We start from the raw sequence: 17781 nt of genomic DNA on the forward strand, positions 1-17781 counted from the left end.
TCCTATCACACTGGGCTAGGATGTCCAGATTTTATAAATGCCCTTGTCCGCTTGCATATATGCAAGCATTCTGCTTTATGTATTAATCTATGTAGTACTACCATTAGGAACCTTCGAGCTCTAATATTTTCTTAGATTAGAAACCTTGTAAAGATCAAATGTGTTCTATCGCACCTCTCCCAGAAGCATAGAGAAGAAGAAATGATAAATACTTTTTGATGATGATATATTGTCATAGTAGTACTACTTTTTTTTTTTTCCTAGAGAGTGTATAACCTAAGTAATATTATGAAGTACGGCCGTTAGGCCAGTCACTCAATGGTCTCTATGGATATATCCAAGAAAAGCTATCTGAGTTAGAATTGGAGAGAGCATACTTACTCCTTTTCTTTGGTAACAGCAGAACTTGTAACCATCAACTTCAATCCATTTTCATACCCTCTTCATACTGAGAAACAAGATGTAAACCACATGTCCCAGACAACAGGATGATTTTGTTCTGAATTAGGGGCGATGACTTGGTTGACCAGCCCTCCCAACCCCTCACCATAACCTGACAATAGAAAATGCTGAATCATTACACCACTCTTCTTTTTGAAGTGGATATTACTGATTTATGTTTGGGGAAAAAAAATTATTCCAAAGTTTTGATAAACTTTGTTTTTGAGACAAAACATTATGAGCAAGATCCCCACTGAAAATAGGAAAGAAATACCACTTCAGCCTCAGAAAGTGCAGCACATTTTTTGAAAGTGTGATTTACAAACCATCCAAAACTTTCCACCTGGGATTTGAAGTTGGCAAGAACCAAAACATCAGCTTTCTTTTTCTTCTTTTTTTTTTCTATTTTGCCACTCTCATTTCTCAGTGTTTATTATTGTTTCACCTGCCTTAAAATGGGAAATGTGAACACTTTGATGAATGGCCTAAAAGATGATCTAGTTTCTCTCCAGCATCTTTCTTTAAGAATCTCAGGATTTTTCTATGAAATACAATTTGGCCAACTTCTCTACCAAAGCACAAAGCTGAAGAAAGCAAGTTTTAAGAGTATTCCCTGATTTTTAAGATCCTTAAGGTTTAGGGGTGGAAAATTTAGCAAAGGAATTTTGTAATATGCATATACAGACAAAGTAACTCCTTTAGTGAAGGCAAGCGAGGTTAAATAAAACACTAAGGGCCATTTAGTGAATGTGAATTCTGTATATGCTTTGACATGATCCTTCTTAAAGTCTACGTTTAAACCTTTCTTGCTAAGTTATAATTCTGACATTGTACTTCCACCATGATTTGGAAAGGAATAATGTCTTAGGGTAGGGTATTTTGTGAGGTCAGTTTTCAAAACTGTAAAATAATGGAACTACTTTCACAATGTTTCTCAATGATAGTATTACCTGGTTATATTAGGCATCTGCATACTAAAAATTTCAGAGCACCAACCTGTATGTGTATAACCACCGTGTCTCTTTGGACATGGTATTCCTCTGTCCCAACTAAATCATGACCATCCCTAAGACACAATGCTTTACACATATGTCACATAGCTTAAGTGATAAACAAAGGAAGCTAATCTTATATCCCAACATGTTTTTCTTGTTTCCTGTAGGATTAAAAGTCATTTTCTGGGGGCTGTTTCATGTCTTGTTACTATGGCATTATATTCATTCAGACATGCCAGTTGTCTTATTTTAGACTCTTACAGTAGATTCAAACTTGGCAATGAGAAGACGTGACAAATAACCAAATATTTTCAAGGATAAAATGGCTAGAACATATCTCATAAGGTTACCTTAGATTTGAGTCTGGACTTTGGGGATTATGGTGAAATATTAAGAAATGGGAAAACAAAGCTCATGAAATAGTTTAGGCTGTCAGGTCTGGATTGGAGCATATTGAGAATGAAATGCTAGTGGGACATCCATGTGGGATATATGATCTGCATGTAGAGATGCAGAACCAGAGCTGGGGGGAGTTGTGAAGTCTGTAGATACAAAGGAAAGATGGGGCTTGATGAGCTAACAAAGGTAAGTGTTTAGAATAAGAAAGAAGCTTGAAGACCCAATCCTATAAAACAAAAGCTATTCTATTCAAAGGACTGTGAAGGGAAGCTGAGCCAATCAGGTTGAGGAAAGAAAGGTGCTCTCTGGAGCAGAGGAAAACAACTCAATGGCACAGAGAAAGCTCAGAGAGTCAAATTCCAGTAATAGAGGGAAGATGAAGATTTGAGAGAGAGTTACTTGATCTGATAGAGATTACTAGTGATCTTCAAAAGATAAAAATCAGGATTTCGTTGCACAACGCAGGCAGGAAATTGGATTGCAATAATAACAGCTTGAACTGACACAGCCTGTGCTAAAGCTCTCTCCTTACATAGCTCTGTGTTGAGCAATCTATACTCCTAAACTCACTCAATCTTGATAGTAAGACTAAGGGATAAGGACTGTACCATCCCCATCTCACAGATGAGAACTGAGACCTCTTCTTCAAGACAGGTATTGTTATTACCTATTTATAGATAAGGAAACTAAGTCACAGAGATCTGAACAACTTGCCCAAAGCCATACAACAAATCAGTAGCAGAACTGGCATTTGAACCCAGGCAATCTGGCCTGTGTCTGTTCTCTTGACCACTTCACCACCACATGATGAGGATGCATAGGTAGTGATGTATACTTTCTCTTAAGATGTTTTGTGGAAGGAGAAATAACTTCTTAAAAGAAAATGAACTTGGAATACCAGTCATGGTCTGGGAATTTCAAGAAGTGACAGTCACCATGCGTGGCAGGAATGAAGGAGAGCAGAAGGTTGGGGCATGAGGTGGATTCGAGATTAGGGGCTGCTGAATTTGGCATGACGGAGTCTTATGTGTATGTGTGTTGGGTCACTGGCTTGCTGTGTTCTTTGGCCATGAGTTAAGAGGATGGTGCCAGGTGTAGCAGAGAGGGGATCAGGGGGTCCAGGGCAATGCCTGGGGAACTGTTGAAATGAAGACTTGAAGCCATCACTGGGGACTGAGGACACATTCTGCTTTGGCACCTCCCATGTGACCTCAGGTGCCAAAGCAGATCATGCTACGTTCTTTGCCTCATCGTGCTCTTTGCTCCTTTGATTTTTGAAAATTTTCTATCAGGGAGAGGAAATAGGAAAACATATTTGTTAAATTTTGTGTTTGAATGGTGCAAGCTGTCAGAAGTATTGGCACATTTAAACAATAATACATTCTCTAGGCTATTGAAGGTTTATGCAATAAAGGGTTACCATGACTGGGACCATCTTTTTTTGTAAGAATGATGACAATCTAGGTGGTTAGGATTAAAGGCAACTCTGAAGAATGTCCACAGTGAAAAACGATGGTGAGCAAATACGCAAATATGTTTTTGATACCTCTTTAATTCCCAGGATTAAATAAATAAAGAGCTTCTGCCTTGATTATGAACATCAGTAAACAAAATGTGCTTTCATTTCTACAGGTACTTTTAATTGCCAAACAAATCTTATATATTCACCACCAAGCCAGGTTAATTCAACACTTCCGTGTGCACCACTTCTGTTTAAGACAGGTGTCTTAATTAAATAAACTAATAATTTTGCAAGTAGAAGCACAAAAGCATAATTATCTAATCTGCTAATTGTTCAACTATGTTGATTTGCATATTTGTTAGTTGTAACATGAACAAATAGTTTGTATACGTGTATCCTACCGCTAAAGTAATGAAGCCACTCTTGGGATTAGCATTTCCTAAAGTGTGTTAATAGATGCTATGTAAAAAGGACGGTAGTTGAATAAGGTTGAAAAATGCTGGGTTAGAGAAAATTGGATAGTTTTATTCTGCAGGAGGTCTAGAATCCTAGAATGGGATAATATGCATGTTAACTATCAGATACTCTGTGCTCTGCTTCACGAACTATGTATGGAAACCCATTTTTACAGGGGAACATCTCAGGGCACTAATGTTCTGAGGAGCACATTTGGGGAAATGCTGTTTCAAGTAGTTTTAACAATAAGTTCGTCTCACAATTTGTTTCACTAGTCGCTCCGTTCTGTAATCAGCACACAGGCAGGAAAATGAATCATAGAGGCATATTTTTTGTGTGTGTCTATGTCTCTACATCTCTCTCTCACACGTGCACACACACACACACACACACACACACACTCTGCTCTTTATAGCTGCTTACAGTAAACATGCAAACCTCCTTTTTTTCCCCTTTTATTATAGGCATATTGACAGGCTTGCTACCCTTCAAAAACTATGCAGTAACCCTAACTGCTTGCACTTTGGCTGGCTGTACTGAGAGCTCACATGCATTGAACATCTCTACTCCACAAGAAGGTAAAGTAATTTCAAAGGTCTTGACTTCCACATTTCAGTTATGAATAATAAAATAGGAGAAGAGCTAAATGCTGCAAGGCCATTTGCTGGAAAACCCCAACCTAATTTGATGACAAAGTGCATTGCCAGGCCATAATTGCTCCATTTTTTGGGGGGGTGCGAAAATGAATCAAACTCCATACCCTTTAATGACATGCATCTTTAATAGCTGTAATGCAGATTAATGGGCTTTTTAATTGCTGTTACATTGTTCATGCAAGAGCCTTGTCATTAATATGAAGCATCTGAAAGATTAATGAAAGCTTCCTCATTTTACTATGGCTCAGAAGTAAATCTAGAGACAGTCTGACTAAAAAGAATTGATTGTACGGCACAGTATGAAATTGAGAATCAAACGGTTGATTTCCATGGTCTCTTTGAACTGCTAAACACCAGCACAGGCAACAATTATTTCAGTATGATGGAGCCTCCAAATGCCGGTTGAGGCATTATTAATCACTGCTCGGTTCCTTCTGACTGAAGTCTCACTTTTGTTGTACTTGGAACTTACAAACTGTTGGCATAAATTAATGTTTCAGAAAGCATACGTTAAGAAGGCAGTGAGAAAGAGAAAATATTTTAGCACTCCAAAGTGAAAGCTTTGCTCAAGCATCAGAACGCATCACTTCAAGAAATAACAGCCCTCCAAACATTTGAAGCATTGTTACTTCATATTTCTCTCTCCTGGATGAGAAGGATTACACATTCCTTCTACTGTCTAGTTGTCAAGTTATTTAGGAGATTGAAAAGCTTGATCCTCGGGGGAAGAGTCCGCCAGTCTCTCTGCCTCAGCATCCAGCCGTCCGCCCTTCCTGACTCCCTCTTTTCCCCTTCCCTCTTGCAAATCCTTTAGCAAGTACTCCTCACACAGAAGACATAAAAAGAGAAAGACAATGACCCATATGATGAAACAGGAGAGCGGGGTCTGTGAAATCCTTCGGGTGACCTTTTATTCTTTGTGCCTTGCACTTGACCCAACCAGAGCCTCCTCACCTGGACTACACTATTGGTAACCCATCACCCATGTTTTCTCAAGGTTCTCTCAGTCCAGTCTGCACAGGAAAGCACTGTTTCTCTTGAGGTGCCATTGCTTCCTCTGGGGCACATGAGCCATGGGATCATCTTGTCCTTTTACAAATACTTCCACCAGCCTCAGTATGGAGCAAGCTTCCTTATTTTCTCTATACCCACCACCTTCTCTGTCCAGGTTTTGCCTGGAACCCTTCAAACCTACTTCACAGATGTAGCCCTGAGGGATTCCTACTGGTCCAGTTCACCATTCCCTCTTCATTATTTAAGGAATTCCCAACTTCTAGCTTTTTCTTAAAGTTACTGCCGGCATACCAAACCAAAGATGAATTTGGGGCTGATATCTTAAAACTTTTAGTTCCTATGCTTCTGATTTATTCACCATTACAGAAAATGAACAGAACTTTATTTTTTAAAGACCTTATATACAATATTGTTTCCATATATAATTAATTCAATCCATTCTCTACTTGCTGGTTATTTTTATAGATACCTGTAGGGTTTTTTGTATCTATTATGAACCACCCTCACCAGTATTGTCCACCTTAGATCTAAAGCTCCTCAAGGGTAGGGACTCCATCTGTTCAATTTGCTTTAACAGGCACAGCCCCAAGTGGAGATTATGGGCTAATAATACCCTTGATGAAGTAATTCAAGCATCCGTCAAATGAGCTCATGTAATATTCCCCATCCATCATTGATGCAAATTCTCATAAATTCAGGACAGTTATTTAGTACTTTTCCTAAAGCAATTACTGACAAGCTGCCCACGAATCAGCAATATTGTTATGCATGGGACCTCAGGTTTATTTCATGATTTATTGGTTTGGGTCCAAAAAAGTTGGAATTAGAAAAGTAAACTAAAATTAGACTCTATAAATCTTTTTTTTTTTTTTTCATAGCCCCGCAGGAAGTTCAGCCACCAACAGCCAAATCTCTTCCCAATTCTTTGGTACTGTCCTGGAATCCACCTAAAAAAGCAAATGGTGTTATAACTCAGTACTCTTTATATATGGATGGGATGCTAATCTATTCAGGCAGTGGAGAAAACTACACAGTCACAGGTAAGGCTTCTCTAGGTATCAGTAAATAGGTCTGGTCTATGTTAGACTATATATTTCTGATATCTGTAATCTATAGTTATCTGAAAATGTGGTTTTTAAAATTGGGGTACTTACTCAGTCTCTCTTTTTTTTTTTTTCTTATTCTGTCTCCTATTCTTTGGTCCCCTGTGTCACACTCACCATGCCCGGTTGAGTCCATGTCATTTCAAACAAGTTCCACAGTCACATGAGTTAACTACTTTAACATCCTCACAAGTGCAAGATCATCTTAAGACTCAGATGTGTGACTCGGTGTAGTCTGAATTTTTAATTGTTTGAGAAGAAACATAGGGTAGATGCCCAAACTGTATTATAATGTGTGACGACGCTTGAGTAAAATGAAGTAAATTGCTGAAAACCTTGTAAAATGCAAGAAGCCTATATTACATCTTGTTGCCAGGTATTCAAATCATGCTTCTGTTAGTGTAGTAGTTACAGTCTTTATATTTTATATAATATTTTAAATATTATATGTGACTATCAGGTAGGATATCATGAGTCCGATATTGATTGATGAAAAAACTGAGGCCTAGAGATATGACATTCTTCATGAGAGGTCTCAACAAGGGAGAGTCAGAGGCAGGATTAATCATTTATGTATTCACGCCTCCACATTAATGGCAGGTGCTGAGGTTGTAATAGGGAATCAGCCACACACTGACCCTCCTCTGTTGGTGCTTGTGTCTTCATGGGGACACAAACAGATGCAGGTATGAGGCATATGTGGACAGAGCTATGACGTTTACCCAGTGGCATCCTCAGAGTTTATAGTTTTTGTATCCTCTCTTGATGGAGAACCTTCATTTTAATATTTTGTTCCTCGAGGTTGGATAGAATTCTCTAATACATGTCCTAGGAGGTAGGTACTATTATGATTCCCAGCTTATAGATGAGGAAATTGAGGCAGAGCAAGTTTAAAGAATATCTTCAATATCACACAGAGCATGAGTGGGATTTTGATACCAATCCATGCATTCTGATGGTGATGAAGAGCCTTAAACAAGTTATGTCACATCTGAGACTTAGTTTCTGAATCTGTGTAATGGGAACTATTACAATTTTCAAGATTTTAAAGAGAGCCAGTTCTATAAATAAAACACCTAACATGTTCTTAGCACTTGGTAAAGAGAATACTCTTATTTCCTGTAGAATACAGAGTTCAGGTTTTAAACTTTAAAAATTGATTAATCTTGTCCTATGTCTGAAGGCAGTACTTTAATTAAATATTATAGGCCACAGAAATTCCTTCAAAAGAAATGAAAACATCATGGAATGAACAATACACATGAATTAATACTTAATATAAAACACTTCTGTAGGACCACAAAGTATCATCATGCATAATAGGAAAGCACATCTTTTAGGCCCAGTACAGACATTTCCTCTGAGAAGCCTTCTTTGATGTTCCAAGTATGAGTTGATATGCCGCAGGTATGCTCCTCAGATACCTATGTGCCCCCTCTTGTTTTTTTGTTTGTTTTTTGGTCTTGGAATAAGATTACTTATTTACTTGTCAGTTTGCCCTTCTAAACCATATGCATGATAAAGACATGACCCTAAATGTCTTGTTCATTACTGCATCTCCAGGACTTTTCACAGAGTGGGACTAAATAGTGTTGAATGAATGAATTAAAGAAATCAGCTGATTGCTGGAAACAAAGAAGTGAGAAAGGGGAAATTGTGGAGGGTAGGAGTAGAGTGGGAAAGAAAAATGAGAGAGAGAATAAAAAAAGAAGGTGGAATAAGAAACTAAGATCCCCCCCCAAAAAAAAAAAAAGAAAAAGAAACTAAGATCCCTGCCACGTGTAGACATGAGTGCAAACCCAGTCCATAGGGAAGTTGTGTGGCTGATAACAGGTCTCAAATGTAAGCCTTGACTATTTCCAAAATGTACAGAATGCCTGTGGGGTGACACTGTGCACAGCCAGAAAAAGAACAGTGTGAGGAAGACAGGTGGTCAGAATTCACATTGATTTCCAATACTGCTTCCAAAATGACGCCAATTCTGTTTTTGTTTGATCAACAGAACCATGTGACTTGGTGTCTGCAATGGAAAATCTTGGCAAATGTTATCATAGTGGATTAGTACACTAGATGCTCCCAAACATAATATAATGTAAAGAAAGTGAAATATTTTATATTAAAATATTAAATTTTATTAAAATATATATTATATATTTTTTATTTAATATATATAAAATATATTTTACTATAGTTTTATAGTGCCTACAACCATCTTCTTTAGCTACAGAGGTTATAGATTCTTCAGTGGTTTTCATTTATTATGTCAATTTTTAAAGATTAAATCTTAGGTAGTATTTTTTTCCCTATAGCGTTCTTAGCTTCTAATAAGCAACTGTATTTCTTGTTCTCATGCCCAAATGGCAGAAGATATGAGACTGCAATACAAAGGAGAGAAGCAAAGCCGAGAACATTATGATGGGATTCAAAGTTGTGTGTGATTGCTCTAACATTAAAGCTAGGAAACCTGAGGCCTAGAGAGGTTAAGAAATTCCAGTCAGTATGGGAGGAGCCACTTCAAATCTGGATCTGTCTGGCCTCAGAGTCCATGCTTTCATTCTTTACACATTCTGCTGATCAACTTACTACATATTATGTAATTTTTACATAAATAAATATTCTATATTATTACACATTCACATAATGTGTAAATGTTTTGTGTAAATATGTAAATGATCAGCATATTAACATAAACATATTGTGTAAACATGCAAATATTTACACAGCATGTGAATGTTACATAATATGTCAACATCACCTATTTACATAAATAAATATTACAGATTATTACATATTATTTTATTTTTCCTCCCAACAACTCTGACAGGGAGACCAAAGCCTGATTACAAACCCCAGAGCACCTGTGTTATTCTTCTTGGGCTGCCATAACAAAATACCACCAACTGGCTGGCTTAAACAACAGAAATGTATTTCTCACAGTTCTGGAGACTAGAAGTCCAAGATCAAGGTGTTGGCAGGTTTGGTTTCTCTCGAGGCCTCTCTCCTGGGCTGGCAGACAGCTGCCTTCTCACCATGTCCTCCCAAGGTCTTTCTCCTGTGCGCACAGCCCTGGCGTCTCCTCTCCTTATGCGGTCACCAATCCTGTTGGATTAGGGTCCTCTCCTTATGCGGTCACCAGTCCTGTTGGATTAGGGTCCCTTATGATCTCATTTAACCTTAATCACCTCTTCAAAAGTCCCATCTCCAAGTATAGTCACATTGGGAGTTAGGGCCTCAAAATGTGAATTTGGGGGAACACAATTCAGTCCATTAGAGCACCCTAAAGTGAGTGTTTTTTCTACTATGAGCATCGGCTGAATGCCCACTTCTGTACAGATTCTTGAATTGTGTGAGGATTGAAGAAAGTGGCCATTAGGATCCCTTTCAACTCTAAGATTTTATATGTGTAATATGCACTAATTTCGGGTCATTTATGTCTTCAAAGTCCACCTGTCCGCTAGGAATCACAGAGAAGGCCACAGTGGGAATTCCCAAAAGGGAACCTGTGTTTCTAAAGTCAGTCAGCAGGAGGCTGATAGAGGAAACTGCTCTAGCCACTTGAACAGGTTCTAGCCAATTCTGACACTGAATCTGTGTCATGTTTCATCATCATATGCATCCATGATATCATTGGTACTTGTTGCTCGTCTTTGTATGAGGATCTTTGTGAACTAATCTCCTTTCCATGCTGAGATGGATTTGCAGGTAGAACCTGCACTCTTGAGGGCTGGTGCTATCAGTAATAGTGAGAATTTAGGGCTACTGGAATGGGTCTTTTCAGTGCTGAAGTGTCTATTCCTAGGGAGATAGAGAAATAGAAGATGCAGTCTAATGGATTAGAGAAATAATTGATAATATTTTTCAATTATAAAAGCACTATATGCTTATTGAAGATAAGTTAAAACATACAGATGTCTAATACCTGATAATCCCACCGCACTGATAGAAACTCAATATAAGATGTAATTCCTTCTAGTACTTTATTCATTTTAACAAAATTGATCTAATGTATAATTTTGAATCCTTGCATATTTCCTTATTATGACTACATCCCATTTTATGAAGCATTTTTTTCTGAAAATATTTTGGAATATTTTAATACTAATATTACATCCCATCCAAATGTACACTAATGCATCTAACCACTTGAAAGAGTTCAAGTTTCTAATTTATCTCTCTTTTAAATGTGTTGTGAAAAATATTATTGCATGTAATTTAGATTCCCAAAAAGGGAACAGCAAAGTCTAAGGTAGTGGACCTTTCCAAAATATTTGATATACATTTTCATACTGTTTCCCAGGAACATTCATCAGCAGGATATATTATATTCTTAAATCTTTGATAATTTTGCAAGTGAACAATATTATTTTTGTCTGCATGTTGAACTACTAGATATAGGGTATGCTTTTTGCATGTTTATTAGAAATGTGTATTGTACTTTGATTCAGTTGATCACAGTCTTGAACAAAAATTTAATAAGTCAGGAATAGTTTGGAATTTTCTCACGAACTGTGTTTTATACCCTGTTTTCCCTGGTTGTAATCATCTGCACTATTTAAAATTCCTGATTTCTACCCTATCAAAAACTTCCTTAATAACCTGGCTTAATGTGTCCTCCTACATATTCAGTGTCAACCTCTTTTTCCTCACTCTTAACTCCATTTATTTGTAGCTTCCTCTTAAGTTCCCACATAGAACCAACATTCTTCTGTTATGTGTAGCAAATGGATCTTGCTGCCATGGTGAACACAGGTAAAAGTAAATGCATTTCAATTCAGAAGCCACTTAGCATCTCGGTGACTTGATTTTTTTCTTCTTTCTCTTAAATATGAAGCATTAAAAGTCAAAGGCATTGCTGCACCTTGAGTTAGTACAAAATATATTTAAAAATGCATACAGTTCAAATTTTTTGCCTTGCATAGGCCATAAGCTAGTAGTATGGTGGGTCAGTTGTGACACTGAAAAATGAATCCAGTTAGAGAACCTCCCGAAGGCTGTTGATGTTTGCTATAATAAATAGCACACACTTTAAGTCAAACTTTTTCATTCTGTATTCAAAGGTAATGGATTTTTCGTAACCATAGTAACCTTGGTGTATTTCTGGATAAATACATGAGGTATATACATTCTAGTTTTATTTTTGAATATAAACTACCACATTATGTATTACTAATAATATGAAAAATAGGATGTAGGTTAGTATAATGACAGCTTAAACTAGTATGCATTTTTCTTCTGCAAAAAATAAATATTTATCAAAAGTATAGGTTCAATTAATTTTTCCCCCAGTTTTGTGGTATTCTGGTGGTGCCATTTATCTTTTTTTGCGAGATCTCCATTAATCTCTTATTTCTGTCCCATAACAGATTTTTAAGAATTTCGAGGTAAAAACAATTGTGCTTTAAAGCTTATGATTAAAAACATTATTGAAAGATTGAAGGACCTATATTGATACCACCTGCAGAGCTATTGCGAGCCACTTAAGATGTGTGTTTATAGTATGTTCATAAACAGGTAGGAAAAAAGAAACCTTTTGTGAGACTGTTCAACATCCCAGGATTGTTTCAAAGTTCAGGCTAGCTAGCATCCTGATTGATGATGACTATCCAAACTGTAGCCAACCAGATCATTCTCATTTTAAATGAGCACCCTACCAGAAACTGGCAATCTTTAAGAAGTTTGTGAGATGTTTCAGAGAATCCTACAAAGTTTTCAGAGATGAAGATAGCAAGATGGTGGGAACTGGGAGAAGTATACTATGGTCATGACAAGGACGTTTCTGTGAGTTGTGTGAACTGGTAAAGAAAGAATAGTGATCCCTCTGGACAGTTCTTTTTTTTTTTTTTTTTTTTTTTCTTTTACTACACAAATTGTTGTTGGTGAACCCACCTAAGTCATTGCTGTTTGTAACTTCTAGAACTCCAAACGGGTAAAGGTCAATAAGGACTCTGTAATTTAGATATAGATGTATCAGACCAAACCATAAAACACGTGTAATTTCAAGTGTGTCATCTAATAAATCTATAGTAGGATTGAATATTTTTATGGATAGAATATTCTTATGGATAGAATAAGAGTGGCTGCTTTCCAGCACCAGAGAAGGCATCTTCCCACTGCTGCCTCATCAGGACCTGGGCTTCTATCACCAAATGCTAAAGAAGCAAGGATAATAGCAATGTATGAGGTGAGCATGTGTGTATGTGTGTGAGAGAGAAAGAGAGAGAGAGAGAGCAAGAGTGAGCATATGACAGAAACAGAGAGAAAAGGAAAGGAAAAAGGAAAAGTAGGTGAATATCTGGTAAATTTAGATAATAAGTATTTATATCTTTAACCAACTAAAAGTGGTTAAAAAAAAACTGGGTTTTTTTTTTTTTTTGTCTCATTTGCCAAGGTCACAAAGAACCATGTATAAACAGCAAAATAGAAATGTTCATCTTGAATCTTCCAAACACTTAAGTCTGACGACGAGAAATTTATTGCAGAAGAAGCTGTATTGCTTATGGCACAATAAAAAGCATTTAAAGGTTAGGTACTTCCAACCAAGCGTTATAAGAAACCTTACCAATTCTCTACAAATTTGAGCTAGATTATATTCATTCACACTGATGGGTTACAAAAGATCCTTTCTTAGCAAAATAAAACTTCACTTTAACCTTGATATTTTCTGTAAGATTGCATTTTTGAATACCCAATGCAGTGCATCTAAATCACTCCTTTTTGCATAAAATAACATTATTGAGGGGATACTGTTAACGTGCTTGTGTTCTAATCCATAAGGCCGAGTATTAGTAAGACAGAGTTATATGAGGGTTTTCAGATAAGGCAATGATCTCATCTATGAGTCATGATGCTTCTTTATTACAAACTGAAGTTGTACTTTGTGCCCTTTTTATGTCACAGACATGTAGCCTTAAATTATAAAAAGTCTAAGAAACCTTGAGGCTACAAGGGGAAAAAGCCTAAATTATGAAAAGAAGCTAGATCACTAACTCTGTGATCAAAGACTCCGGGAGAGTTGCTCAAGGCTTGGCCACATACCACATCCTTGGGTCAATGAACAGGGGATGCTTTACTCTTAAAGAGTAACTTAGTGACTAAGGGCCAAGTGAAATGAAATAACTTGTACAGATGTCCAAATATCAGTTGTGGTTAATTGTAAACAATACAACCAAACTGTCACTTTGACTTTAAGATATTTCTACAGTGTACCAGTATGTGAAGAAATTAAACATGTTTAGATTTATATTTTAAGATCCATATCCAAATATTATCTATAATCTGTTAACCTAAGTGATGAATATTATCTTCTCAAATGGTAGGAAAGGTCTTTGTATTTGGAGAGATTTTAGAGGAACAGAGGGAAATAACACCCAGGTAGGAAAGTAGTAGAGTTCAATCTGGAAAAGTGATGGAAAATGCCCTTCCATTGAGACCTTTACAAACAGAGGCTAACTGCTATTCCAAACACCATGAGAACTGCCATCATTTTTTAATTTTTTTAAACTTTCTAATTGAATGATAAATTCTTATCAAAAGCATATCTTGAGCATACAACTTGATGAATATTCACAATCTGAACACTTCCACGGAACCAGCACCAAACCAAGAAATAGACACTTTTAGCACCCTAGAAGCCCCTTGTTTTTTGCCTTCAAATCTTGTCTACTGACTCAGGTGACTGCTTTCCTGCTAGCACAGATTTGTTTGCGCTTTTCTTTTTTCTTTCTTTTTTTTTTTTTTTTTTTTGCTTTATATGGACGGAAGTAAACAGCATTTATTATTTGTTTGTTTATTTATTTATTTGTTTGTTTATTTATTTATTTACTTTTGTCCCCACCTTCCTTTGGAGGATATAGGTAGAGACAGACAGTGGATCAGTGGAGTAGTCTTTCATTTACCCTGCTATAACACTATTAGTTAATATTTTCTGACTTTCTAGAAAGCCTTTGGAATATTTATGGAATGAAACATCTGCCTCTTCCTCCAAATACAAAACAAAGAAATAATTATAGAAAGTCTTTATCTATGAAATTGAAAGTTAGCTCATGAAATCACTGGCCTGTGTACACCAGCAAAATAACTTCCAAATGTCCGTCCACTCATGGAGTATTGTATGGCCATATACCTTATGGAGCAGTAGAAGAATATTGAAAACTGTGGAAGGATATAAAAACAAACACTTTAGTAGACAGCATGTAACACATGAGTCTATTTTACTTAAATATCTGTGTGTATACATGTATACATGTGTTTATATATACCCATGTGTTAATAGTGGTTATCTTCCAGTAATGGGATTTAAGTGTTTTATTTTCTTTAAGGGGAATCTTTTCATATTTCATATTCTCTACACTCTAGGTATTAGAAAGCAGAATTTTCATAGTATTTTTTCATGATTTTAATATCTATGATAGAATTGGTTTAAAGGATGCATATTTCAGAACTCTATCACCCATTAATTCTTCTCTTTTTTACTTCTCTCTAGTCTTTACCTTGATATTTAATGATGTCTTATTCATCTGTTTTATCCAGTGTCAATGACAGTCTTCTCCTTATCTCCAGCACTATCTACTACCACCCAAATGTCACACAATGTGTTTGATGATCTACCTCAATTCACACATTTTCCTTTGACTCACAGAATCTTTCCTATAATTTTCCTACAAACTGGTCACTGAAATATATTCTATCTTGTAACAGAAACTTATTTAAAGGGGATAAATCTTGATCGAAAACAAAAATATAGGTTTATTGAGTACAGTTATCGTGTAATTACTTTCATAATCTCTATAGTACGTATCATAGAAAGAAGGACCCTATTGGCATCTAGTAAACTCTAATTGCATTGAGTTGAAATGAACTGTATTAAGTTTAAAAAACACAGAGAATCAGTAAACTAATATTTTAAAGTAAATGACAACAAACACCGATGCATAATTCAGCAGTAATTAATATGCTAAATGTGGTAAACAGTCTTAATGAGGTAGGCTGTGCCTGTAGCTTCTTAGAAATTTTCATGTAATTATCCAATATGTAGTTTTTTGTTTGTTTTTTTTGTTTTTTGTTTTTTTTTTTTTTTTGGTTAAACTACTTGTGTAAGTTTGCTAGGGCTGCCATGACAAAGTAGTTAAACAACAGAAATGTATTGTCTCACAGTTCTAGAGGCTAGAAGTCCCAGATCAGTATGTTGGAAGGGTTAGAGTCTTCTGAGGGCCATAAGAGAGAAGGTGTTCTGTGCCACATTCCTCCTGGTCTCTGGTAGTTTGCTGGCAATCATTGGCATTCCTTGACTCGCAGATGCTTCATCCTGTTCACCACCTTCATCTTCACATGGTGTTCTCCCTGTGTGCTTACCTGTGCCAAATTTCCTCTTTTTATAATGACACAAGTCATATTGGATTACAGTGTCACCTTGACTCATTACAGGTATAGTGGCCCTATTTCCAAATAAGGTCATGCTCTGGGATGCTGGAGGCTAAAATATCAACATATGAATTTGATGAGGCGGGGCTGGGGGAGACACAATTCAATCTATAATTCTATATATTTGATTCTGTGCTTAATAATATCCTAAGACTTCCTTCAAAGACCTAAAAGATATCAGAGAAGATAGGCATCTAATCAAAATTGGTTTAAAAATGGATACATTCCATGACAGTAATACAGTTTAGAAAAGAGATAATCAACAACTATCTGGAAAAAGTCCTTCATTCAGTGAATATTACCGGGTGTCTACGATGTAGATACTTACAACTTTTCTGAGCCTTGAAGAGCCAATGGGAAAACACAAAGTGCCAAGAGTCTGCCCTCAGGGAGCTTATAGTACAGTGTGTGTGTGTGTGGGGGGGGTTAGAGAAGGCTTCATACTGTTCATGTTATATTGCTTAGACCTTCTTGAAGTAAATGAAAACTGAGTCTCTCCTGAGGATAGAAATTTCTTCTTCAGTCATCAGGCAAATGTAAATCATTCTTTGATGTCCGTGTAATTCAGAAATCAAGAAGATTGGGTCAGCACCCTCTGATTCTCTTTTACCATAGATCTTTCCAGATGATGAGTTTTTTACCTTCCTGTAGTATTGACTGATCTTATAAGATCCAACCTCTTTGGCTAAAGGGAGTTCTTTTCTCTGTTTTGCTCATCTTTGCTAACATCCTGCTTCTGTTGCCTGGTTCAATAAAGGTTTGAGCCCCTATATGTGCCCCGTCTTCTTTTTCTACCGCAGGTCTGACAGTATCCTGTGTTGTTTCATCTGTCATGGGAATAGCCCATTAGATAGACCAGCCCCCCCACCATCTTTTATCTTTTCATCTCTAGGAAACTCAACTATACCATTAAGTTATTTATCCTCATTTCAGTACTTTGTACCTTACCATCACCTAGAAGTGCTCTGTGTCTAACATATTAGGCTCAAATCTGCCACTATCCAAAAACAAACACCCATTTTCCAGCTCTTTCACTCATTTACTCACACTGAAAATATTTATGTTCTTTGAAACTCTCTGTTTCTTATTCTCCTGCTCTCCCCATCTATTGGACCCTGTCTTTCCTTGCCTTCTAAGGTAACTCCATAATAACTTGAAATATTTTCTTTTCAGTATTCTTAACTTTCTTGCCCTGTTATTATTTCAACATACTCAAGTGGCAATCCACAAACTCTAGATGAATGTAATTGTGTTCTTGGCACCCAAACCTGGGGTCCTGAGCTCTGCTGAAGAAAATCTAGTAGCATCCAGATTGGTGCCATCCTAATACCCAGTGTTCTCCATTCATTGATAGGCTTCTAAATGCTTGCTCTGCACCATTGTTTCCTGAATGCACTTTGCCTCACATTCCATTTTGGTTCTTCAGTCATTGATCACAGTTCTTCAAACCCTCGTCTCCCCGAATCTGAGTCCATGACTTTGCTTTCTATCTCAGACTGAAGTTCTTAACTGGGATTCCTCTGCTTGCTGTCACAGAACCTATTAACTTTTCTACACCAGAATCAGTGTTCCCCTTCTTCCCATAGCAAACAAAGAAGTATCCATTCTCCTGCAGAGGGCTAATCCCCCTCTAGATCATCTTGTCCTACCTTGGTGAGTACTTCTGTAACAGCCTGACTTTTCTTTATCTCTCTACCTGTGCTAGTTCTTTCCATCAGCATTTCTAGAGACTCACATTCCTTACACGTGGGAGAAGGAAAGAGAGAAACATGGAGAAAACTTGTCCTGGTTCTGAGTTTCATCTTCCACTCCTGCTCCCAAGCTCCCCAGCTGGC

The 17781-nt window shown here is 36.9% G+C and overlaps 1 protein-coding gene across 1 annotated transcript in view; it reads left to right on the forward strand.

Moving 5' to 3' along the window:
- Window positions 1–17781, forward strand: part of USH2A (usherin) — a 693391-nt gene that overhangs the window by 305011 nt on the left and 370599 nt on the right. The window contains exons 30-31 of the mRNA XM_077886665.1: window positions 4218–4331; window positions 6302–6463. Coding sequence (XP_077742791.1) covers window positions 4218–4331; window positions 6302–6463 — 276 coding nt within the window. The remainder of the gene's footprint in view (window positions 1–4217; window positions 4332–6301; window positions 6464–17781) is intronic.

This window comes from Canis aureus, chromosome 38 (assembly GCF_053574225.1).
Source record: "Canis aureus isolate CA01 chromosome 38, VMU_Caureus_v.1.0, whole genome shotgun sequence".
NCBI classification, from domain to species: Eukaryota; Metazoa; Chordata; class Mammalia; order Carnivora; family Canidae; genus Canis; species Canis aureus.